We start from the raw sequence: 27,107 nt of genomic DNA on the forward strand, positions 1-27,107 counted from the left end.
GGTACATAACTAACTGATCAGGTTTATCTAATGGTACATAACTTACTGGTCAGGTTTATCTATTGGTACATAACTTACTGGTCAGGTTTATCCAACGGTACATAACTTACTGGTCTGCAATATCTAGTGGTACATAACTAACTGATCAGGTTTATCTAGTGGTACATATCTAACTGATCAGGTTTATCTAATGGTACATAACTAACTGATCAGGTTTATCTAATGGTACATAACTTACTGGTCAGGTTTATCAAGTGGTACATAACTAACTGATCAGGTTTATCTAATGGTACATAACTTACTGGTCATGTTTATCTAATGGTACATAACTTACTGGTCATGTTTATCTAATGGTACATAACTAACTGATCAGGTTTATCTAATGGTACATAACTTACTGGTCAGGTTTATCTAGTGGTACATAACTTACTGGTCAGGTTTATCTAATGGTACATAACTTACTGGTCAGGTTTATCTAGTGGTACATAACTTACTGGTCAGGTTTATCTAGTGGTACATAACTTACTGATCAGGTTTATCAAGTGGTACATCTGGGTGTTTATCCACATGCTTTTTCAGTTTTTTTATTTCATCTGGTTCTCCTCGCTGTAATATAAAGGTACTGTATGTCACATGAGAAATTCCAACATGATTTCCACCAGTACAGTACTATCTAGTGGTGATAAGAGAACTATTCGCAATAAAATAATAAAACAAGAGGCCCATGGGCCTTAACGGTCATCTGACAAAAAGCAAGCCAAACTCGAACAACAGTGAGTCTGCCGTTAAAACAGTGGGCTTTATTCATTTGAATAAACTTGGTAGCCCTTCCTCCCAGCATCCAACAGGCCCAATATCAGCACTCCGAGCCTTTTGGTTACTGAGAAGAAGTTGTTTACAGATTTTAACATATTTGAACCCTAAGACCTTGAAAGTGGGTCAAGGTCATTCATTTGAACAAATTTAGTAGCATGTCATCCCAGCATCCTACAGGTCCATTATCAGCACTCTTGGACTTTAGCTTATTGAAGAGAAGTTGTTTGTATATTTTAACATATTTGACCCCTGTGACCTAGAAATTGGGTCGAGGTCATTCATTTGAACAAACTTGGTAGCCCTTCATCCGAGCATCCTACAGACCCAATATCAGCATTCTGAGCCTTTTGGTTGTTGAGAAGAAGTTGTTTAAAATTTTTAACATATTTGACCCCTGTGACCTAGAAAGTGGGTCGAGGTCATTTATTTGAACAAACTTTGTAGCCCTTCCTCCAAGCATCCAACAGGCCCAATATCAGCACTCTTGGACTTTTGCTTATCGAGAAGAAGTCGTTTGTATATTTTAACATATTTGACACCTGTGACCTTGAAAGTGGGTCAAGGTCATTCATTTGAACAATCTTGGTAGCCCTTCACCCCAGCATGCTACAGACCCAATATCATCATTCATGGACTTTTGCATATTGAGAAGAAGTCGTTTGTATATTTTAACATATTTGACCCCTGTGACCTTGAAAGTGGGTCAAGGTAATTAATTTGAACAAACTTTGTAGGGCTCCATGCCAGCATGCTATGGGCCAAGTATTAGCCCCCTAGGCCTTTTAGTATTTTTTTGAATGAAAAGTTTATGGACGACGCATGGCGGACGGCGCACGACGGACGAAGACGGACGAAGCACGATGGCTATAGGTCATCTCGACCCTTCGGGAGAATTAAGAGAGTCTCACAGTCAAACAATTATTCTTTTATTTATCAATGTGTATATATAGAAATTTATTTTCAATAACATGTATTTATTCTAATTTTATTCTAACCTGCCACTTCCACTCTGTGGCTTCAGGACTGTAGACTGAGTGTATTCACCATAATTCCATCAACTATGTTTATGTACACAATGAAATCTGTGTACTATCTATGTCAAATCAAAATGTAAACAACATGTGTAATTGCAAGGCAGAGACACTAATATTAAGTCTTATGTTTCTGAATTGTTACACTACAATTATCCTGGTAGATAACATACTTACACTGTCATATATTGCCCTGAGCTTCTCTGCATTCACTACTGAGGTGTCAAAGGTTAAAATTGCTGAAAAAAATCAGATAGAAGTATAGAGAAAATGTATGTTTACAGGCATGTTAAGATTTAAAAAATGTTTTCTTTTTGTTTTTTTGATAAGACTATCTGAGTGAGTAATTATGAAGGGTTCAGAATTGAGAGGGATCAGAGTTGAGTTCAGAATTGAGAGGGGTCAGAGTTAGAAGGGTTCAGAATTGAGAGGGATCAGAGTTGAGTTCAGGGTCAGAGTTAGAAGGGTTCAGAATTGAGAGGGATCAGAGTTGAGTTCAGAATTGAGAGGGGTCAGAGTTGGAAGGGTTCAGAATTGAGAGGGATCAGAGTTGAGTTCAGAATTGAGAGGGATCAGAGTTGAGTTCAGAATTGAGAGGGATCAGAGTTGGGTTCAGAATTGAAAGGGATCGGAAATGGAAGGGTTCAGAATGGAGAGGGATCAGAGTTGTGTTCAGAATGGGGAGGGATCAGAGTTGGAAGGGTTCAGAATTGAGAGGGATCAGAGATGGAAGGGTTCAGAATTGAGAGGGATCAGAGTTGGAAGGGTTCAGAATTGAGAGGGATCAGAGATGGAAGGGTTCAGAATTGAGAGGGATCAGAGATGGAAGGGTTCAGAATTGAGAGGGATTGGAGATGGAAGCGTTCAGAATTGAGAGGGGTCAGAGTTGGAAGGGTTCAGAATTGAGAGGGATCAGAGATGGAAGCGTTCAGAATTGAAAGGGATCGGAAATGGAAGGGTTCAGAATTGAGAGGGATCAGAGTTGGAAGGGTTTAGAATTGAGAGGGGTCAGAGTTGGAAGGGTTGTTATTACTTTAAGAAAGAAGACTCTGTTCTGTACATTGCCATTTTGTTTGATTTCTAGAGGTGATCAGTACTGAGAAGGTTTGGAGAACACACTGTTAGACTAAGTTGAGAATATGTACCATGTTCTATTTCGGTCATTTCCATCCTCAGACTGGACAGAAGGATGCCCACCACCTGTGCTCGCTTGGGCTCAATCACCTTAGCTGCCTGTAAAATGAAACAGTGTAGACAATAAATAACAAAACAACAAACCTTACTGCAATCTTCCTATAAATGTAGGAATTTACAATCCTCTCACAGTCAAAAATCTACAACCCATATACTCAAATTATAGCTTACATACATTCAGTGAGGTACCTAGTAATTAAATCATGTCAACATATCCTTAAATTTTACTACAGTTATAAGTAAACATACTTACTATATACCTATAGTTTTACTTACTATATACCTACAGTTTTACTTGCTATATACCTACAGTTTTACTTACTATATACCTATAGTTTTACTTACTATATACCTATAGTTTTACTTACTATATACCTACAGTTTTACTTACTATATACCTACAGTTTTACTTACTATATACCTATAGTCTTACTTACTATATACCTACATACTTACTATATACCTATAGTTTTACTTACTATATACCTATAGTTTTACTTACTATATACCTACAGTTATATACTTACTATATACCTACAGTTTTACTTACTATATACCTATAGTTTTACTTACTATATACCTATAGTTTTACTTACTATATACCTACAGTTTTACTTACTATATATCTACAGTTTTACTTTCTATTACATACAGTTTTACCTAACCCTATATGGACTGTCAACAGAGAGGTATTCTTTACCTGTTAATTAAAGATCTGTGATGATAATTAAATGCTGTTTACCTGTTGTTGTATGGATTTTCTGCGATGAAGATTGGTTCGATGGTTGGTGTTGAGCTGCTGTTTGGAGAAGAGAGAATCCACTTCCATGAAGTCCAACCCACTGGCCTCATTCAACTCATCCCACACTAGACGTGCGTTTGCCAGACTGTAACAACAGGATTACAACCGACTTTTTCTTATTTCATATTTCCTTTTCATTACAAAAACAGTTTTTACCACAATTGGAATTCTGTTACTGACACAATTTTTATTACAGGACAACTTCTACATCAGTGAAATTAAACCTTTATACTATGTTGTTTTTAAGTTTTTTTACAAGACCACTGATGAAGTAAAATCTTGTTTTGTGTTTGGAGAAAACCAATGTGTTATCAGTGGGGTAACAATTAATCAGACATCACCCGAATAGGTCACACATCATCTCCTGTCACAAGTGTGTCTTGATCCCATGTTCTAGGGGAAACAACTCATCAGGACACACAGACCACAACAGACCACAACACAACAGACCACAGCAGACCACAACAGGCCACAACAGACCATACAGACCATACAGACCACAACAGGCCACAACAGACCATACAGACCATACAGACCACACAGACCACAACAGACCACATAGACCATACAGACCATACAGACCACAACAGACCACAACAGACCACATAGACCATACAGACCACACAGACCACAACAGACCACAACAGACCACATAGACCATACAGACCACAACAGACCAAACAGACCACAACAGGCCACAAAAGACCATACAGACCACAACAGACCATACAGACCACAACAGACCACAACAGACCATACAGAACACAACAGACCATACAGAACATACAGACCACAACAGACCACACAGACCACAACAGACCACATAGACCACAACAGACCACACAGACCATACAGACCACAACAGACCACATAGACCACAACAGACCACACAGAACATACAGACCACAACAGACCACACAGACCATACAGACCACAACAGACCATACAGAACATACAGACCACAACAGACCACACAGACCACAACAGACCACATAGACCACAACAGATCACACAGACGATACAGAACATACAGACCACAACAGACCACACAGACCACAACAGACCATACAGACCACAACAGACCACACAGACCATACAGAACACAACAGACCATACAGACGATACAGACCACAACAGACCATACAGACCACAACAGACCACACAGACAGCAACAGACCACACAGAACATACAGACCACAACAGACCACACAGACCACAACAGACCATACAGACCACAACAGACCACACAGACAGCAACAGACCACACAGACCACAACAGAAAGGTGCTACTTACTCTTTATTTTTTGAATGTTTGATATCATGTAACTGGATCCTCTGCCAAAACAATGGTTTCATGGGGGACTTGGGATTGATGGGAGATTTGGAGGGTCCTGAAACAGCCAATATGTGTATCTTAAAGCTGGACTCAAAGTAAAATAAGCTTAAAACCTCAAACTTAATCAATGATGAAGAAGTTCAACAGGTATATAACTAATTAACAAAATATCAATTTCTACCAGAGCTGTCCTTCCTTAACAGTTACAACACACCCTGGCTTCAATTAAGTTGTTGATAAAGCTAGAATGGAATGACTAATACTTACTTCTACTGCTCTGTAGTCCCAGCATGCCTGGAGCAGGAGGAGGTGGAGGAGGTGGGGGTCCACCCATAAAAGGGGGAGGTGGAGGAGGTGGGGGCCCACCCATAAAAGGGGGAGGCGGTGGTGGAGGTGGAGGAGGGGGAGCTGGGGGGTCTGGCCGGAGCTCTGCAGGCACAGCCGGCGTGCCCATACTATCTCCATTCTCTCGTAGAATGTTCACAGGGAACTTGCCTGTCACACATTCAGGTGTGACAGCAGGTGTGTGATACTCTGAGTTAGACGGTGTGGACTGTGGTGTTGCAGTGACTGCAATGATTCTTGACCCGTCTGGTGCATAAATATGTCCATTAATTAGATCCTTGCCAGCAGCCTCTGCTTCAGCTAGAGCCTCCTGGGTATATTCTTCAATGCCTGCTAAAGCCTTGTACTTTTCTACTTCTCTCTGCAGGTTTGCGATACGCTCAGCATACTGTTGAACACTTTTTTCATGCTCCTCACGGAACTTGTTCAGCACAGCCTGATGCTCATCCTGAAGCAAAGTACAAAATTACCATAATCTAAACTTTTTAACTTAATTAAAGTTTAGGTATTTTCCAACATGAATTTAACAGAAAGAAGAACCTACAGTAACATGGTGATATTGCATTTTAATGTTGATACCTACTTTTTAACTTAATTAAAGTTTAGGTACTTTCCAACATGAATTTAACAGAAAGAAGAACCTACAGTAACATGGTGATATTGCATTTTAATGTTGATATTCCAAGCATGGCCTTACATGCATTCAATTACACCTCAGTAAAAATATGAATATCACACTTCAAAAGGAAGAGGTTCAGGAGACCTGTACCACTCATTCATATTTCCATTTTTGGGGTTTATATTCTCTTACTACCTATAAGTTATAACAAGATTTCCCAAAAAACTAGGCCTTCCTTTGTCCCACGAGGATAATCAAGTCAACTGTTATGAAACAGTTTATGAGAAGTCATGACAAGTATACAGAGGATGGAGGCTACACCATGGTATATCATCTACCACTGAGACAGGTGAGTAAACATACCTTCAGTTTTCTTACATCCTCTTGATACTCATGTCGTAAAGTGACCATAGCTGCCTGGTGATCTGAAAACATATGTAGTATATCAATGAATATTGGAACCTGATTTATACATAACGACAATATTTGAAACCATACAGTGTGGGTGTATATTGAGGTAGTTTATGTAACAAAGAGGTCTGGCCATGAAACCATATACAGTGTGGGTGTATATTGAGATAGTTTATGTAACAAAGAGGTCTGGCCATGAAACCATATACAGTGTGGGTGTATATTGAGGTAGTTTATGTAACAAAGAGGTCTGGCCATGAAACCATATACAGTGTGGGTGTATATTGAGGTAGTTTATGTAACAAAGAGGTCTGGCCATGAAACCATATACAGTGTGGGTGTATATTGAGGTAGTTTATGTAACAAAGAGGTCTGGCCATGAAACCATATACAGTGTGGGTGTATATTGAGGTAGTTTATGTAACAAAGAGGTCTGGCCATGAAACCATATACAGTGTGGGTGTATATTGAGGTAGTTTATGTAACAAAGAGGTCTGGCCATGAAACCATATACAGTGTGGGTGTATATTGAGGTAGTTTATGTAACAAAGAGGTCTGGCCATGAAACCATATACAGTGTGGGTGTATATTGAGGTAGTTTATGTAACAAAGAGGTCTGGCCATAATCAATATTACTACCTAAAACAATATCACTACCTGTACAGGTGAATAGTATAAACAGTAATACAGGGCTGGCCTTAATCATTACTACCACCTCCATTATTAAACTTTTGTCAGATTTTACATCATTCTTCCGAAACCTGTTGCTATGGCACATGTAAACATAGTAAGTCAGTCTACACACTCTCTAACTTTAATCAATACTTTTAAGATATTTTAAAATTTAGAAAAAAATAATGCTTTTCTTTTGAAAGTTGAATGATGTCAAGACATTTTACATTGGTATTAAATTGTCTTATACACACATCAAGTTATTTCATCATGATGATGTGGGTTTGATTATTAGGATAACCTTCAACATGAAACCTTTATACATTGTTATTATGACATCAAAAGTTCACAATCTTCTCAGAATATAAAGTCAAACAGAAGGTCATAATCTTATAATTAAATAAATGTCATCATGTCCTCTTAATGTCATCATGTTAACTGAATGTCATTGTATGTTAACTGAATGTCATTATCTACACTAAATGTCATTGAATGTCATTATCTACACTGAATGTCAGTATGTTAATTCAATGTCAGTGTGTTAACCCAATGTCATTGTGTTAAATAAATGTCAGTGTGTTAACTGAATGTCAGTGTGTTAACTGAATGTCTTTGTGTTAACTAAATGTATTTGTGTTAACTAAATGTCATTGTGTTAACTGAATTTCATTATGTTAACTAAATGTCATTGTGTTAAATGTTACCTCAATGTCATTGTGTTAATGTTACCTCAATGTCATTGTGTTAATGTTACCTCAATGTCATTGTGTTAATGTTACCTCCATGTCATTGTGTTAATGTTACCTCAATGTCATTGTGTTAAATGTTACCTCGATGTCATTGTGTTAATGTTACCTCAATGTCATTGTGTTAAATGTTACCTCAATGTCATTGTGTTAATGTTACCTCAATGTCATTGTGTTAATGTTACCTCAATGTCATTGTGTTAATGTTACCTCAATGTCATTGTGTTAATGTTACCTCCATGTCATTGTGTTAATGTTACCTCAATGTCATTGTGTTAAATGTTACCTCAATGTCATTGTGTTAATGTTACCTCCATGTCATTGTGTTAATGTTACCTCAATGTCATTGTGTTAAATGTTACCTCAATGTCATTGTGTTAAATGTTACCTCAATGTCATTGTGTTAATGTTACCTCAATGTCATTGTGTTAATGTTACCTCAATGTCATTGTGTTAAATGTTACCTCAATGTCATTGTGTTAATGTTACCTCGATGTCATTGTGTTAATGTTACCTCGATGTCATTGTGTTAATGTTACCTCCATGTCATTGTGTTAATGTTACCTCCATGTCATTGTGTTAATGTTACCTCAATGTCATTGTGTTAAATGTTACCTCAATGTCATTGTGTTAATGTTACCTCCATGTCATTGTGTAAATGTTACCTCAATGTCATTGTGTTAATGTTACCTCAATGTCATTGTGTTAATGTTACCTCGATGTCATTGTGTTAATGTTACCTCAATGTCATTGTGTTAATGTTACCTCAATGTCATTGTGTTAATGTTACCTCAATGTCATTGTGTTAATGTTACCTCCATGTCATTGTGTTAAATGTTACCTCCATGTCATTGTGTTAATGTTACCTCAATGTCATTGTGTTAATGTTACCTCCATGTCATTGTGTTAATGTTACCTCGATGTCATTGTGTTAATGTTACCTCAATGTCATTGTGTTAATGTTACCTCAATGTCATTGTGTTAATGTTACCTCAATGTCATTGTATGTTAACTGAACATGAATGGTCACTAGAAAGGTGTATACAAAGCAAAAAAACAGAGACTGAGATGATATAAATGACTTTGTTTTGGCACAACAAAGCAGGTGATGATGAAATGATTGAAACTATCCACTACAGAATTTCTAGTATAAAATATCCTTCTTATTGTGCTCTTAATTTGACTGCTGTGTCGGTCCATTGTGGAGTAAGAATGTGAAGGACTTTAACAGTAGTTATAGTTGTTTATTTCATTATAACCAAGTACTTACCAACATCATGCTACCTTTCTAATGTCTACATAACCAGATTTATACCACTGTGTATAAAGGTTAGTTCATAGTTCAGTTTTATTTGTAGAATATCCTTAATTGCATGACGATACTGTAACATTCAAAATCCAAACTTAAATGGAAGTTGTCATCATTTTTTTTAATCAAAATTTCTACAATGTGAATATGAGACAACACACTGCAGCTGTAAATGTATGAGGTAAAATAAACATATACAAAAATGTATATATTTACAACTGTTAGAGGTCAAAAGATATATACACTGAAAAAATGTTTCAGTTTAACAAACCCAAACTCATCTCTAAATCACGCAAGCAAAATTAGACACTTGTCTCCCTAACATCATTAAAACATACATCATATAAACACCTCCAACCCAAACTACCCAGTTAGATACTTGTCTCCCTAACATCATATAAACACCTCCAACCCAAACTACCAAGTTAGATACTTGTCTCCCTAACATCATTAACTACCAAGTTAGATACTTGTCTCCCTAACATCATTAACTACCAAGTTAGATACTTGTCTCCCTAACATCATATAAACACCTCCAACCCAAACTACCAAGTTAGATACTTGTCTCCCTAACATCATATAAACACCTCCAACCCAAACTACCAAGTTAGATACTTGTCTCCCTAACATCATATAAACACCTCCAACCCAAACTACCAAGTTAGATACTTGTCTCCCTAACATCATATAAACACCTATAGATACCTAACATCATATAAACACCTCCAACCCAAACTACCAAGTTAGATACTTGTCTCCCTAACATCATATAAACACCTCCAACCCAAACTACCAAGTTAGATACTTGTCTCCCTAACATCATATAAACCAACTTAGATACCAGTTAGAAACATACCATAAAATCATATACTACCAAGTTAGATACTTGTCTCCCTAACATCATATAAACACCTCCAACCCAAACTACCAAGTTAGATACTTGTCTCCCTAACATCATTAACTACCAAGTTAGATACTTGTCTCCCTAACATCATATAAACACCTCCAACGCAAACTACCAAGTTAGATACTTGTCTCCCTAACATCATATAAACACTTCCAACCCAAACTACCAAGTTAGATACTTGTCTCCCTAACATCATATAAACACCTCCAACCCAAACTACCAAGTTAGATACTTGTCTCCCTAACATCAAACACCTCCAACCCAAACTACCACACCTAACTACCAAGTTAGATACTTGTCTCCCCATATAACATCAAACTACCAAGTTAGATACTTGTCTCCCTAACATCATATAAACACCTCCAACCCAAACTACCCAGTTAGATACTTGTCTCTCTAACATCATATAAACACCTCCAACCCAAACTACCAAGTTAGATACTTGTCTCCCTAACATCATTAACTACCAAGTTAGATACTTGTCTCCCTAACATCATATAAACACCTCCAACCCCTCCAACCCAAACTACCAAGTTAGATACTTGTCTCCCTAACATCATTAACTACCAAGTTAGATACTTGTCTCCCTAACATCATATAAACACCTCCAACCCAAACTACCAAGTTAGATACTTGTCTCCCTAACATCATTAACTACCAAGTTAGATACTTGTCTCCCTAATATCATTAACTACCAAGTTAGATACTTGTCTCCCTAACATCATATAAACACCTCCAACCCAAACTACCAAGTTAGATACTTGTCTCCTTAACATCATATAAACACCTCCAACCCAAACTACCCAGTTAGATACTTGTCTCTCTAACATCATATAAACACCTCCAATGCAAACTACCAAGTTAGATACTTGTCTCCCTAACATCATTAACTACCAAGTTAGATACTTGTCTCCCTAACATCATTAACTACCAAGTTAGATACTTGTCTCCCTAACATCATTAACTACCAAGTTAGATACTTGTCTCCCTAACATCATATAAACACCTCCAACCCAAACTACCAAGTTAGATACTTGTCTCCCTAACATCATTAACTACCAAGTTAGATACTTGTCTCCCTAACATCATTAACTACCAAGTTAGATACTTGTCTCCCTAACATCATATAAACACCTCCAACCCAAACTACCAAGTTAGATACTTGTCTCCCTAACATCATTAAAACACACATCATATAAACACCTCCAACCCAAACTACCAAGTTAGATACTTGTCTCCCTAACATCATATAAACACCTCCAACCCAAACTACCAAGTTAGATACTTGTCTCCCTAACATCATTAAAACACACATCATATAAACACCTCCAACCCAAACTACCAAGTTAGATACTTGTCTCCCTAACATCATATAAACACCTCCAACCCAAACTACCAAGTTAGATACTTGTCTCCCTAACATCATATAAACACCTCCAACCCAAACTACCAAGTTAGATACTTGTCTCCCTAACATCATATAAACACCTCCAACGCAAACTACCAAGTTAGATACTTGTCTCCCTAACATCATATAAACACCTCCAACCCAAACTACCAAGTTAGATACTTGTCTCCCTAACATCATATAAACACCTCCAACCCAAACTACCCAGTTAGATACTTGTCTCCCTAACATCATTAACTACCAAGTTAGATACTTGTCTCCCTAACATCATTGATCAAGATTAAAAATCTCCAAACAAAACAAAATTTTTTAAAAAGTCAGATTTTAAATCCATGCTCTATTTCTAATTTTTATCAATAATTCAATCTGAAATTTTCTCTCCAGGTAAACAATAGAATGTAAGTGAACAAAGGGCCATTACTCTGTTTTTGTTTTGGCCTTAAGACCATTGCTAATTCACACTATGAATTCCTAACATTTACTAACATATGTCTATAACCACTTGTGTCTTGTTTGGTATGGAATACAAACTACATATATCCCTCTGTAGTAATTAGGGACACTACGCAGTACAATAATACAGACATGCTAATTACGTAATAAACCATTATAAATATGATTAATATTGTATGTTGGTTTGGTTACATACACAGTAAGTAAAAGCAAGCTTATGATGAAGCAAAGACTGAACTATTCAATGTTTTTACTGTATGACACAAGGGTTATTATGGCTGATGGTAATTATAATGTACAGACTTGTATCTCACAAAACTATTACAACACTTACGCATATGATTTTTATGTTTGCCATGTAATCGTGCTGAAAAAACACCAAACAATAGTGTAGAAACACTCAAGTTTTGTAAAGTACCACATTTTTCTGCTTTTGACACTTATCTGAACTTAATTAATAAAACCTCAATCTAAAATTTAAAATCCAATAGATACGATATGAATAGAAAATGACTAGAAATATGCCATGAACATGGTCGTTTAATAGACTACCCTAAGTCTGCAATGTGTTAATGGTATTTTAACGCATCATTGGTCCAATGACTCATCTTAAATAGTAAGGTCATGACCTTTAGAAATCATCATTTACACTTGGAAATGGCCTAGGCAGGGCAGACACATTATACAGGAATGTGTATTGGTGTGGGGGAGTGGATCATTCACTCTGGATATATAGACAAACTGCTCTGATTTCACACCGGATATGGCCAACATGCTTTCATTCATCATCCTTAGAGTAAATCAGCCTCATTTCTATAATCTTCTTATTCTGACTGACATACAGTATGTACCCTTGTAATGACCCAGCATTGTATAAAGGATACAGAGTCAGGTTAAGTATACACAGTCGTACATGCCAGGAAAAACATTGTCTCCTCAAATAGAGAGTCAAATTAAGTTTAGACAGTCGTACACACCAGGTAAACTTTGTCTCCTCAAAAAGAGAGTCAAATTAAGTTTAGACAGAGTCGTACACACCAGGTAAACTTTGTCTCCTCAAAAAGAGAGTCAAATTAAGTTTAGACAGAGTCGTACACACCAGGTAAACTTTGTCTCCTCAAATAGAGAGTCAAATTAAGTTTAGACAGAGTCGTACACACCAGGTAAACTTTGTCTCCTCAAATAGAGAGTCAAATTAAGTTTAGACAGAGTCGTACACACCAGGTAAACTTTGTCTCCTCAAATAGAGAGTCAAATTAAGTTTAGACAGAGTCGTACACACCAGGTAAACTTTGTCTCCTCAAATAGAGAGTCAAATTAAGTTTAGACAGAGTCGTACACACCAGGTAAACTTTGTCTCCTCAAATAGAGAGTCAAATTAAGTTTAGACAGAGTCGTACACACCAGGTAAACTTTGTCTCCTCAAATAGAGAGTCAAATTAAGTTTAGACAGAGTCGTACACACCAGGTAAACTTTGTCTCCTCAAATAGAAAGTCAAATTAAGTTCAGAGTCGTACACACCAGGTAAACTTTACTTCCCATCAATGTCAGTATTTGTACATTCTGTCTTGGCTGTAATGATATTCCAAATCAACTGTTTATCAGAGTCTGTAGATAATCTTCATAATCTAAATATCAGATCCTTAACAGTGAACAACTCTGCAATGCTCTGGCATTTATACAGTAATGACTGACATGAGAACACTGAGCGGCATTTCCTACTTGGACAACAGCAATCTGAAATCAGGTCTTTGACATTCATTAATACAATATACAGATAAGCAGAACATGGCAGTCTTATCAGGGTAGTTGTACCTGCTTCTGTGTACTTAAGTCCATGTTGACTGTCCTGATTGGGCAGGTTGGGTGGCCACATGGGCGTCAGCTTGCCAATATCAGCATTTTGTTTGGCCACTGGGTTCTCGGTGTGGGTCCAGTAGTACATACAATCCGTCTACAACATACAAAGCCCTTGTTAGTCTTGCTACTAAACAGGTATATACATCTTGTCTGATAGTTTCTGTACTGACACATTTAATGTCTGATATTAATACACATCTTGATGGTGATTACCTTACACCTCACTAACACGTCAATGTAACAAAATAAGTGTCATCATGCAATATATAATTCACAAAGAACATCTTCAATTTATATTTACCGTGTAATTTTAGATCAGTCATTGTGTTTATCATGATCTTTCTTATACTTGTTCGTATGTAGGGTTTTTCTTGCTCACATATAAGATAGACCTCAGGATTCCTCAATCACAAATCAAAAATATTTTCTAGTACTGGAGTGGAGTGCAAGTTCAAATTGCAAGACTGAATAAGAACAAACTGACTGCCAACCAGTAAGATTTGTATCCCAGTAGTACATTTTTACACCTCACAAGATGTCCTATCTAGATGATATGTGACATTTCACACAACATAATCATTTTAAACATATCATTTATGGCTCATGTCACAACAGTATATAAGTTAATGTTTACAATAACTTGTTCAGTTCCAATCTAAAAACTGGCATCAAGAAAGCAGAGTCATTCAGGTCAATAATCTGCCAAACATTTGTTTTTACCTGTTGCACGGATGGACTGCTGTTTATGGCAGAAAAATTTTCACTGAAGTTTTCAGTAAAATCCAACATAAGGAATTGTTTTACAGATTCCACCACAAAAAGTACATGTATATCCGATAGGGTGATTGTACACACATCCAGAAGTTATCAGAGATTTCTACTCCTAATATACTGCAGGAGTTATCCCTAATTCAGGCTAACACATGGATCACACAGAGCACACGGAGACAGTAACCGTGGCAAAGAGCTTCCCTGTCACGTTTACCGTAAATGTCACACTACATAATATCGTCCTACAAATCTGGGCAAGTCTCCAGCACCAAATATTTCCACTTTTATGAATGAAATTTAAATACTTTGACACAAGATGTAAATATGACTGGAATTTCATTTTAAATACCAATGCCAGTCTGTACAGAAAATGACTGTACACAATGATTACTATGATTATATCTGTGTAAGATGGCCCTAAGGCATCAGTCTTTCTTTGTGACAGTGTCTATTTGTATTTCATGCTTGGCCAATATGAAAATGATTGATTTAATCATCACCAGTAATGTTACCCTCGTGTGTATTATACCGTATCACGATCTTAACTCTCCTACCGTTATTTATACGGTGAATTCATCAACCTCATTTTTCATTTTTAAAAAGACCCTGCACACCTATGTACACATATAGTATGCTACTTCATCAGAAACAGTAGATAAATTGTTTACACAACATATATAAAATATCTAATGTATGAGAGGATAAATCCTATTCATTTTGTATAGACTGTATAAATTATACCGGAGAGAGATAAGAATTCCACAACCTGTATCAGTAGTATTAATTACCTTATACATGTGTAAGTGAAATCGAGGTACATGAAAGCAGAAATGTTGTTCCTTATATTTCAACAAAGCTGAAGTCTTGTTAGCCTAAAAATGTTGATGTGACGGTCAGATGCTGTTTTGAGGAATAAATACTTGGTTGATTTAAAGGTGAAAAGTTTACATCTACTGGTGATATTGTTCTTTAATCCCTTCAAACGATGAAAAATTATGACACAATTGCTGATAATTAATAACTTCAATCCACAATAAAATCTAATAAACAAGCTTTAATAAAGGATGTGTGTTTAAGAGATACAGGCATAGAACAGTACTTATTAAAGGATTTCACTGTTACAAGTGTTGAGGAGATTTATAACTTAGGTAGAGATATAACAGGTAAGGTGTTTTATAACATTTTTCATTCATGATTAATGAATTACTGTCTGAGATATAGATACATAATTGTATTTAATTAAGTTGGATATGATACACCTGTATGCTATAAAAGTATCAGACAATCTGGTGATTCAACTTACTGCACTCTTACAGGGTACTGAATATGAAGTCATCAAGCTAAATAGCACTATCACCTGCTTCAAAATCATCTATCTAATCTGTTTCTAAATTTGCTGTCAATAATCAATAAACTTAACAGAAAGTATCAATATTTTTCTATGTCAATTTTTTTTCAAATGAAGATGATAAAATTCTCCACTACTCATCAGGACAATCATTTGTACATACCTTGATACTTCAACACTAGGAACAGGTATAAAACATGTTTCTGTAACCCTCTAATGATCTCCGTGGACCTCATCATACGACAACCTCCATTAAACCACAGCCTCAACAGAACTGATTCTCACCCCTTCCATAATGGGCTGTGTATACTATATATAGATAATCTATAACTACCTGACCAACAATCTTAAACGTGGTCAAATAATTTCTGTTTCTACCTGTAGGTATAGAGAGATCAAACGGCCGCTTGGTCGTATGTGGATACATGTTAATCCTGTGGTCTGTATCTATCCTATGAGATGACAGAAGACTGTGGCCAAGACCAATACACATACTAGGACTGTATCAGGACCATCAATTTTACTGTAGGTTGACAAGTTTTGGAACTTTATCTTTGCCCGTAAAGAAATCTAAAGTCTTGGTAGAATCAGCAAGCAGTATAATGATGAAAGCACACATCTAAGCTGGTAAGTGATATTTGTAAATTGTTAAATGAGTTCTGTCTTCAAATTTCTAACCTTCAACCTAGTAATCTTCTTTTTTTCAGATCTTAGTGACTTTTTGAAATAGTTTTATACAAAGATCTTAGTAATACTGCAGACAGATCTTTATAACATTGTTAAATAATTCTACAGACAGATCTTTGTCACATTGTTAAATAATTCTACAGACAGATCTTTGTCACATTGTTAAATAATTCTACAGACAGATCTTTGTAATATTGTTAAATAATTCTACAGACAGATCTTTGTAATATTGTTAAATAATTCTACAGACAGATCTTTGTAATATTGTTAAATAATTCTACAGACAGATCTTTGTAATATTGTTAAATAATTCTACAGACAGATCTTTGTAATATTGTTAAATAATTCTACAGACAGATCTTTGTAATATTGTTAAATAATTCTACAGACAGATCTTTGTAATATTGTTAAATAATTCTACAGACAGATCTTTGTCACATTGTTAAATAATTCTACAGACAGATCTTTGTAATATTGTTAAATAATTCTACAGACAGATCTTTGTCACATTGTTAAATAATTCTACAGACAGATCTTTGTAATATTGTTAAATAATTCTACAGACAGATCTTTGTAACATTGTTAAATAATTCTACAGACAGATCTTTGTCACATTTTGAAATAATTCTACGGACAGATCTTTGTCACATTGTGAAATAATTCTACGGACAGATCTTTGTAACATTGTTAAATTGTGTCACATTGTTAAATAATTCTACAGACAGATCTTTGTAACATTGTTAAATAATTCTACAGACAGATCTTTGTAATATTGTTAAATAATTCTACAGACAGATCTTTGTCACATTGTTAAATAATACAGACAGATCTTTGTCACATTGTTAAATAATTCTACAGACAGATCTTTGTCACATTGTTAAATAATTCTACAGACAGATCTTTGTCACATTGTTAAATAATTCTACAGACAGATCTTTGTCATATTGTTAAATAATTCTACAGACAGATCTTTGTCACATTGTTAAATAATTCTACATTGTTAAATAACAGATCTTTGTCACATTGTTAAATAATTCTACAGACAGATCTTTGTCACATTGTTAAATAACATTGTTAAATAATTCTACAGACAGATCTTTGTCACATTGTTAAATAATTCTACAGACAGATCTTTGTCACATTGTTAAATAATTCTACAGACAGATCTTTGTCACATTGTTAAATATCTTTGTCACATTGTTAAATAATTCTACAGACAGATCTTTGTCACATTTGTAATATTGTTAAATAAATAATTCTACAGACAGATCTTTGTAATATTGTTAAATAATTCTACAGACAGATCTTTGTCACATTGTTAAATAATTCTACAGACAGATCTTTGTCACATTGTTAAATAATTCTACAGACAGATCTTTGTCACATTGTTAAATAATTCTACAGACAGATCTTTGTCACATTGTTAAATAATTCTACAGACAGATCTTTGTAACATTGTTAAATAATTCTACAGACAGATCTTTGTCACATTGTTAAATAATTCTACAGACAGATCTTTGTCACATTGTTAAATAATTCTACAGACAGATCTTTGTCACATTGTTAAATAATTCTACAGACAGATCTTTGTCACATTGTTAAATAATTCTACAGACAGATCTTTGTCACATTGTTAAATAATTCTACAGACAGATCTTTGTCACATTGTTAAATAATTCTACAGACAGATCTTTGTAACATTGTTAAATAATTCTACAGACAGATCTTTGTCACATTGTTAAATAATTCTACAGACAGATCTTTGTAACATTGTTAAATAATTCTACAGACAGATCTTTGTAATATTGTGAAATAATTCTACAGACAGATCTTTGTAATATTGTTAAATAATTCTACAGACAGATCTTTGTAATATTGTTAAATAATTCTACAGACAGATCTTTGTAATATTGTTAAATAATTCTACAGACAGATCTTTGTCACATTGTTAAATAATTCTACAGACAGATCTTTGTCACATTGTTAAATAATTCTACAGACAGATCTTTGTCACATTGTTAAATAATTCTACAGACAGATCTTTGTAATATTGTTAAATAATTCTACAGACAGATCTTTGTAATATTGTTAAATAATTCTACAGACAGATCTTTGTAATATTGTTAAATAATTCTACAGACAGATCTTTGTAATATTGTTAAATAATTCTACAGACAGATCTTTGTCACATTGTTAAATAATTCTACAGACAGATCTTTGTAATATTGTTAAATAATTCTACAGACAGATCTTTGTAATATTGTGAAATATAATTCTACAGACAGATCTTTGTCACATTGTTAAATAATTCTACAGACAGATCTTTGTAATATTGTGAAATAATTCTACAGACAGATCTTTGTAATATTGTTAAATAATTCTACAGACAGATCTTTGTAATATTGTTAAATAATTCTACAGACAGATCTTTGTCACATTGTTAAATAATTCTACAGACAGATCTTTGTCACATTGTTAAATAATTCTACAGACAGATCTTTGTAATATTGTGAAATAATTCTACAGACAGATCTTTGTAATATTGTTAAATAATTCTTGTAATATTGTTAAATAATTCTACAGACAGATCTTTGTCACATTGTTAAATAATTCTACAGACAGATCTTTGTAATATTGTGAAATAATTCTACAGACAGATCTTTGTAATATTGTGAAATAATTCTACAGAAATAATATTGTTAAATAATACAGATCTTTGTAATATTGTGAAATAATTCTACAGACAGATCTTTGTAATATTGTGAAATAATTCTACAGACAGATCTTTGTAATTGTTAAATAATTCTACAGACAGATCTTTGTAATATTGTTAAATAATTCTACAGATCTTTGTAATATTGTGAAATAAAGATCTTTGTAATATTGTGAAATAATTCTACAGACAGATCTTTGTAATATTGTTAAATAATTCTACAGATCTTTGACAGATCTTTGTAATATTGTGAAATAATTCTACAGACAGATCTTTGTAACATTGTTAAATAATTCTACAGACAGATCTTTGTAATATTGTGAAATAATTCTACAGACAGATCTTTGTCACATTGTTAAATAATTCTACAGACAGATCTTTGTCACATTGTTAAATAATTCTACAGACAGATCTTTGTAATATTGTGAAATAATTCTACAGACAGATCTTTGTAATATTGTGAAATAATTCTACAGACAGATCTTTGTAATATTGTGAAATAATTCTACAGACAGATCTTTGTAATATTGTGAAATAATTCTACAGACAGATCTTTGTCACATTGTTAAATAATTCTACAGACAGATCTTTGTAATATTGTGAAATAATTCTACAGACAGATCTTTGTAATATTGTGAATTAATTCTACAGACAGATCTACAGACAGATCTTTGTAATATTGTGAAATAATTCTACAGACAGATCTTTGTAAGATTGTGAAATAATTCTACAGACAGATCTTTGTAATATTGTTAAAAATAACAGACAGATCTTTGTAATATTGTGAAATAATTCACAGACAGATCTTTGTAATATTGTGAAATAATTCTAAGACATTCTTTGTAATATAAATAATTCTACAGACAGATCTTTGTAATATTGTGAAATAATTCTACAGACAGATCTTTGTAATATTGTTAAATAATTCTACAGACAGATCTTTGTCACATTGTTAAATAATTCTACAGACAGATCTTTGTAATATTGTTAAATAATTCTACAGACAGATCTTTGTAATATTGTGAAATAATTCTACAGACAGATCTTTGTAATAGATCTTTGTAACTTTGTGAATAATCTATAAATTATTGTTAAATAATTCCATGTTTTATATCTGATATATTTCTACAGACAAATTATTTCCTCCATGTTTTATCTGAATTCAACATTTAAAAAACACTAATTCTAAGAACCTTTGGCTACAATTAGACTAGAGGGAACATTGACACATTTAAATATTTTATATATTTGTCAATTTCTCATGCAAATAATATTCCAAGCTTTATGTGATTTGTAAATTTTTACATCTTAATTCCAAGCTTTATGAGTAAGTATTTCTTTGAGAATTTGACGATTAATTCTGTTAAACAGTTCCTGGTTTATACATCGAGGTATATTCACTCATTAAAGCTGACTTCTCCTTTACCACACACTTAGTAATGGCTGGTGTTGTTACCCTGGTAAACCATTCCTTACCACACACTAAGTAATGGCTGGTGTTGTTACCCTGGTAAACCATTCCTTACCACACACTAAGTAATGGCTGGTGTTGTTACCCTGGTAAACCATTCCTTACCACACACTAAGTAATGGCTGGTGTTGTTACCCTGGTAAACCATTCCTTACCACACACTTAGTAATGGCTGGTGTTGTTACCCTGGTAAACCATTCCTTACCACACACTAAGTAATGGCTGGTGTTGTTACCCTGGTAAACCATTCCTTACCACACACTAAGTAATGGCTGGTGTTGTTACCCTGGTAAACCATTCCTTACCACACACTAAGTAATGGCTGGTGTTGTTACCCTGGTAAACCATTCCTTACCACACACTTAGTAATGGCTGGTGTTGTTACCCTGATAAACCATTCCTTACCACACACTAAGTAATGGCTGGTGTTGTTACCCTGGTAAACCATTCCTTACCACACACTTAGTAATGGCTGGTGTTGTTACCCTGGTAAACCATTCCTTACCACACACTTAGTAATGGCTGGTGTTGCTACCCTGGTAAACCATTCCTTACCACACACTAAGTAATGGCTGGTGTTGTTACCCTGGTAAACCGTTAATTACCACACACTTAGTAATGGCTGGTGTTGTTACCCTGGTAAACCATTCCTTACCACACACTTAGTAATGGCTGGTGTTGTTACCCTGGTAAACCATTCCTTACCACACACTTAGTAATGGATGGTGTTCTTACCCTGGTAAACCATTCCTTACCACACACTTAGTAATGGCTGGTGTTCTTACCCTAGTAAACGTTCCTTACCACACACTAAGTAATGGCTGGTGTTGTTACCCTGGTAAACCATTCCTTACCACACACTAAGTAATGGCTGGTGTTGTTACCCTGGTAAACCATTCCTTACCACACACTTAGTAATGGCTGGTGTTGTTACCCTGGTAAACCATTCCTTACCACACACTAAGTAATGGCTGGTGTTCTTACTGCGGTAAACCATTCCTTACCACACACTTAGTAATGGCTGGTGTTGTTACCCTGGTAAACCATTCCTTACCACACACTTAGTAATGGCTGGTGTTGTTACCCTGGTAAACCATTCCTTACCACACACTAAGTAATGGCTGGTGTTGTTACCCTGGTAAACCATTCCTTACCACACACTTAGTAATGGCTGGTGTTGTTACCCTGGTAAACCATTCCTTACCACACACTTAGTAATGGCTGGTGTTGTTACCCTGGTAAACCATTCCTTACCACACACTTAGTAATGGCTGGTGTTGTTACCCTGGTAAACCATTCCTTACCACACACTAAGTAATGGCTGGTGTTGTTACCCTGGTAAACCGTTCATTACCACACACTTAGTAATGGCTGGTGTTGTTACCCTGGTAAACCGTTCCTTACCACACACTTAGTAATGGCTGGTGTTGTTACCCTGGTAAACCATTCCTTACCACACACTTAGTAATGGCTGGTGTTCTTACCCTGGTAAACCATCCCTGTGTCATTAAACTTCAAATCTGTACTTTATAACAATATAAATCCCCGATGAAAATAACATTGAACCTTGTAAATGGTTGTTTGTTTAAGTCTGTGATTTAATAAAGTATTGGGATCAAATGCAGCTGCTATATCTATAGGAAATACACTTAACTTATCCTTTCCCTAAAAAGGTAAGATGTGTATGTTTTATTGCCGCAGGAGTGAAATGTGGGTTAGCTGAGATTAATTGTGGAGTATACACCTGATATGACGTAAACAGGGAGGGAGGTACAGTAAGGACATAACCTAGTCTCCCAGGCACCAAACCTTCTAATATACATAACAACATATACACATCTCAACATGCTCATGCACACATACTGATGCTTAGTCACCAAGGCATGAATTGCCCTCATCTCTTCCCAGAGCCTTAATTCAAAGCTTACTGTGATCATCCTCTTTAAAAATAGGCCTAACAGCTTAGAGTGGTCATCACCTCTACCTACAGCCCTCATAGCTTACTGGGGTCACCATCTCTACCTACAGCCCTCACAACTTACAGAGGTCATCACCTCTACCTACAGCCCTCATAGCTTACTGGGGTCACCATCTCTACCCATAGCCCTCACAACTTACAGAGGTCATCACCACTACCCATAGCCTTCACAGCTTACCAGGGTCATCATCTCTAGCTACACTCAGCCCTCACAGTTTACAGATGACATCATCTCTACCCATAGCCTTCACAACTTACAGAGGTCATCACCTCTACCCATAGCCTTCACAGCTTACCGGGGTCATCATCTCTAGCTACACTCAGCCCTCACAGTTTACAGATGACATCATCTCTACCCATAGCCTTCACAACTTACAGAGGTCATCACCTCTACCCATAGCCTTCACAGCTTACCGGGGTCATCATCTCTAGCTACACTCAGCCCTCACAGTTTACAGATGACATCATCTCTACCCACACTCTCACTTCAAACAGAGTTCACTATTTTCCCAGCAATCCAGATAACAGATGCTTCACAGATTTCAAGGGTCATCCTCTCTATACCCATAGCCCTTGTTGCTGATTTTTTCTGGAATTATTTTGTTTACAACTCTGTATATTAGATGAACACCTATTATGTATATATCTGGTGATTTCCAGGTATAATTATATAAAAGGCTAGCTCACAACACCACGAGATGGATGTCAACTCTCACTGATGCTCTAGGACTTGATAGGTATCTAAACAAATTGTCATGACAACAGAAGCCATATATAGACTACAATAGTTCACATTTCCTAGTACTATACATGCCACAGCTTTTGTTTGTTATTAGTCTAAAGGTACACATGACAGTGTGTAATATAACAAGACTGATGTCCATATCAGCCTAGTTAATGTAATATATTCCACAAATAGGTCACTTCTGTACAGTAATTATATCCATGAAAACAAACAAATAGTAATAAATATTGCACAATACTAAGGAATTACATTTCATGACATTGTATGAGAGAATTTGGGACATTTCCTTTGTAAGATGTAATTTGAAGAAAAACAAGAGGCCGTGGGCCTTCAGGGTCATCAGACTATAAACACCTGTATATGAAAGAAGTCAGATAGGCCTAAAATAACTACACTACAGCTTATATAGAAGACACTGGTTGGTTCATCAAGACATTTTCTGCAAACCTGAAATCATATTCTTTATACATGCACTACAAAATGCCATTACTCTGGACATATTGCTTGTTGAAAAAAAAGCAAGCTACAGGCACAGTATCAAGACCCTTAGCTTTTTGGTTATTGAAAAGTTGATTATGCATTTCAACACATTTGACCCCTGTGACTTTGACAGTAGGTCAAGGTGAACAAACTTGGTAGCCCTTCATCCCAGCATGTTAAAGGCCCAGTATCAGTACAATGAAACTTTTGGTTATTGATAAGATTTCATTGAAATTTTTGACATATCTGACATCTTTGACCCCGAAAGTATGTCATGGTCAACACTATTAAAATTAGTAGCCCTTTATCCAAGTATGCTATGGGCCAAATATCAGCAACTTTTGGCTTTTTGGTCAATAAAAAGATTTTGACATATTTGACTCCTGTGATCTTGAAAGTGGACCAAGGTCATTTACATTAACAAACTTGTAGCACTTCATCCCATCACCCTAAAGGGCCAATATATGCACCCTAGGTGTTCAGGTTATTGAGAAGTTGTTTAAACATATTTGATTCCTTTGCCCCCATGCCCTCCCTTTATTTTGGTATTTCCTTGTCATTACCCAATCCTTTCTACATTTTGTGCAATATTTCCTGGTCATGTGAAGTACAGTGAATCATAGTACAAAGATTATATAGAAAGTCATTTAATCTGAACATGTGAAGGTCAAAACAGCTGTAGTGCCACATATAGGCACTAGTTATTATCATCTATAGGGTAAGGAAATCAACCAAAACAACAGTTTATCAGCTAGGATGAAGTACAATAGCACGGTAAGCTATTAATCAATGAGTAAGTCCATTAGACCACTGTCTGAGATACATATCCTCTAACTCCCTCTTTATACAGTAAGACCACTGTCATACGTGTCCTCTAACTCTCCTCTATATACAGTAAGACCACTCACTGTCATACATGTCCTCTAACTCCCCTCTATATACAGTAACACCACTGTCATACATGTCCTCTAACTCCCCTCTATATACAGTAACACCACTGTCATACATGTCCTCTAACTCCTTCTATATACAGTAAGACCACTGTCATACCTGTCCTCTAACTCCTTCTATATACAGTAAGACCACTGTCATACATGTCTTCTAACTCCCCTCTATATACAGTAAGACCACTGTCATACATGTCCTCTAACTCCCCTCTATATACAGTAAGACCACTGTCATACATGTCCTCTAACTCCCCTCTATATACAGTAAGACCACTGTCATACATGTCCTCTAACTCCCCTCTATATACAGTAACACCACTGTCATACATGTCCTCTAACTCCCCTCTATATACAGTAAGACCACTGTCATACGTGTCCTCTAACTCCCCTCTATATACAGTAACACCACTGTCATACGTGTCCTCTAACTCCCTTCTATATACAGTAAGACCACTGTCATACATGTCCTCTAACTCCCTCTATATACAGTAAGACCACTGTCATACATGTCCTCTAACTCCCTCTATATACAGTAACACCGCTGTTATACATGTCCTCTAACTCCTCTCTATATACAGTAACACCGCTGTCATACACGTCCTCTAACTCCCCTCTATATACAGTAACACCACTGTCATACACGTCCTCTAACTCCCCTCTATATACAGTAACACCGCTGTCATACATGTCCTCTAACTCCCCTCTATATACAGTAACACCACTGTCATACACGTCCTCTAACTCCCCTCTATATACAGTAAGACCACTGTCATACATGTCCTCTAACTCCCCTCTATATACAGTAAGACCACTGTCATACACGTCCTCTAACTCCCCTCTATATACAGTAAGACCACTGTCATACATGTCCTCTAACTCCCCTCTATATACAGTAAGACCACTGTCATACATGTCCTCTAACTCCCCTCTATATACAGTAAGACCACTGTCATACATGACCTCTAACTCCCTCTATATACAGTAACACCGCTGTCATACATGTCCTCTAACTCCTCTCTATATACAGTAACACCGCTGTCATACATGTCCTCTAACTCCCCTCTATATACAGTAACACCACTGTCATACACGTCCTCTAACTCCCCTCTATATACAGTAACACCGCTGTCATACATGTCCTCTAACTCCCCTCTATATACAGTAACACCACTGTCATACACGTCCTCTAACTCCCCTCTATATACAGTAAGACCACTGTCATACGTGTCCTCTAACTCCCCTCTATATACAGTAAGACCACTGTCATACATGTCCTCTAACTCCCCTCTATATACAGTAAGACCACTGTCATACATGTCCTCTAACTCCCCTCTATATACAGTAACACCACTGTCATACACGTCCTCTAACTCCTCTCTATATACAGTAACACCGCTGTCATACATGTCCTCTAACTCCCCTCTATATACAGTAACACCACTGTCATACACGTCCTCTAACTCCCCTCTATATACAGTAACACCGCTGTCATACATGTCCTCTAACTCCCCTCTATATACAGTAAGACCACTGTCATACATGACCTCTAACTCCCCTCTATATACAGTAACACCACTGTCATACACGTCCTCTAACTCCCCTCTATATATAGTAAGACCACTGTCATACATGTCCTCTAACTCCCCTCTATATACAGTAAGACCACTGTCATACATGTCCTCTAACTCCCCTCTATATACAGTAAGACCACTGTCATACATGACCTCTAACTCCCTCTATATACAGTAACACCGCTGTCATACATGTCCTCTAACTCCTCTCTATATACAGTAACACCGCTGTCATACATGTCCTCTAACTCCCCTCTATATACAGTAACACCACTGTCATACACGTCCTCTAACTCCCCTCTATATACAGTAAGACCACTGTCATACATGACCTCTAACTCCCCTCTATATACAGTAACACCGCTGTCATACATGTCCTCTAACTCCCCTCTATATACAGTAACACCGCTGTCATACATGTCCTCTAACTCCCCTCTATATACAGTAACACCACTGTCATATATGTCTTCTAACTCCCCTCTATAT

General features: G+C 36.0%; 1 protein-coding gene across 1 annotated transcript in view; it reads right to left on the bottom strand.

Moving 5' to 3' along the window:
• The window catches only part of LOC132550484 (protein cappuccino-like), a 68,633-nt gene that overhangs the window by 34,363 nt on the left and 7,163 nt on the right, over positions 1–27,107 (bottom strand). Inside the window, exons 3-10 of the mRNA XM_060214554.1 lie at positions 13,866–14,004; positions 6,507–6,568; positions 5,447–5,972; positions 5,138–5,234; positions 3,784–3,928; positions 2,993–3,080; positions 2,025–2,086; positions 527–606 (exon numbers count right to left, since the gene is read on the bottom strand). Of these exons, the coding sequence (XP_060070537.1) occupies positions 527–606; positions 2,025–2,086; positions 2,993–3,080; positions 3,784–3,928; positions 5,138–5,234; positions 5,447–5,972; positions 6,507–6,568; positions 13,866–14,004 (1,199 nt within the window). The remainder of the gene's footprint in view (positions 1–526; positions 607–2,024; positions 2,087–2,992; positions 3,081–3,783; positions 3,929–5,137; positions 5,235–5,446; positions 5,973–6,506; positions 6,569–13,865; positions 14,005–27,107) is intronic.

Source organism: Ylistrum balloti, unplaced genomic scaffold (genome assembly GCF_031769215.1).
Source record: "Ylistrum balloti isolate Yb309-2 unplaced genomic scaffold, AGI_CSIRO_Ybal_v1 Utg370126, whole genome shotgun sequence".
NCBI lineage: Eukaryota > Metazoa > Mollusca > Bivalvia > Pectinida > Pectinidae > Ylistrum > Ylistrum balloti.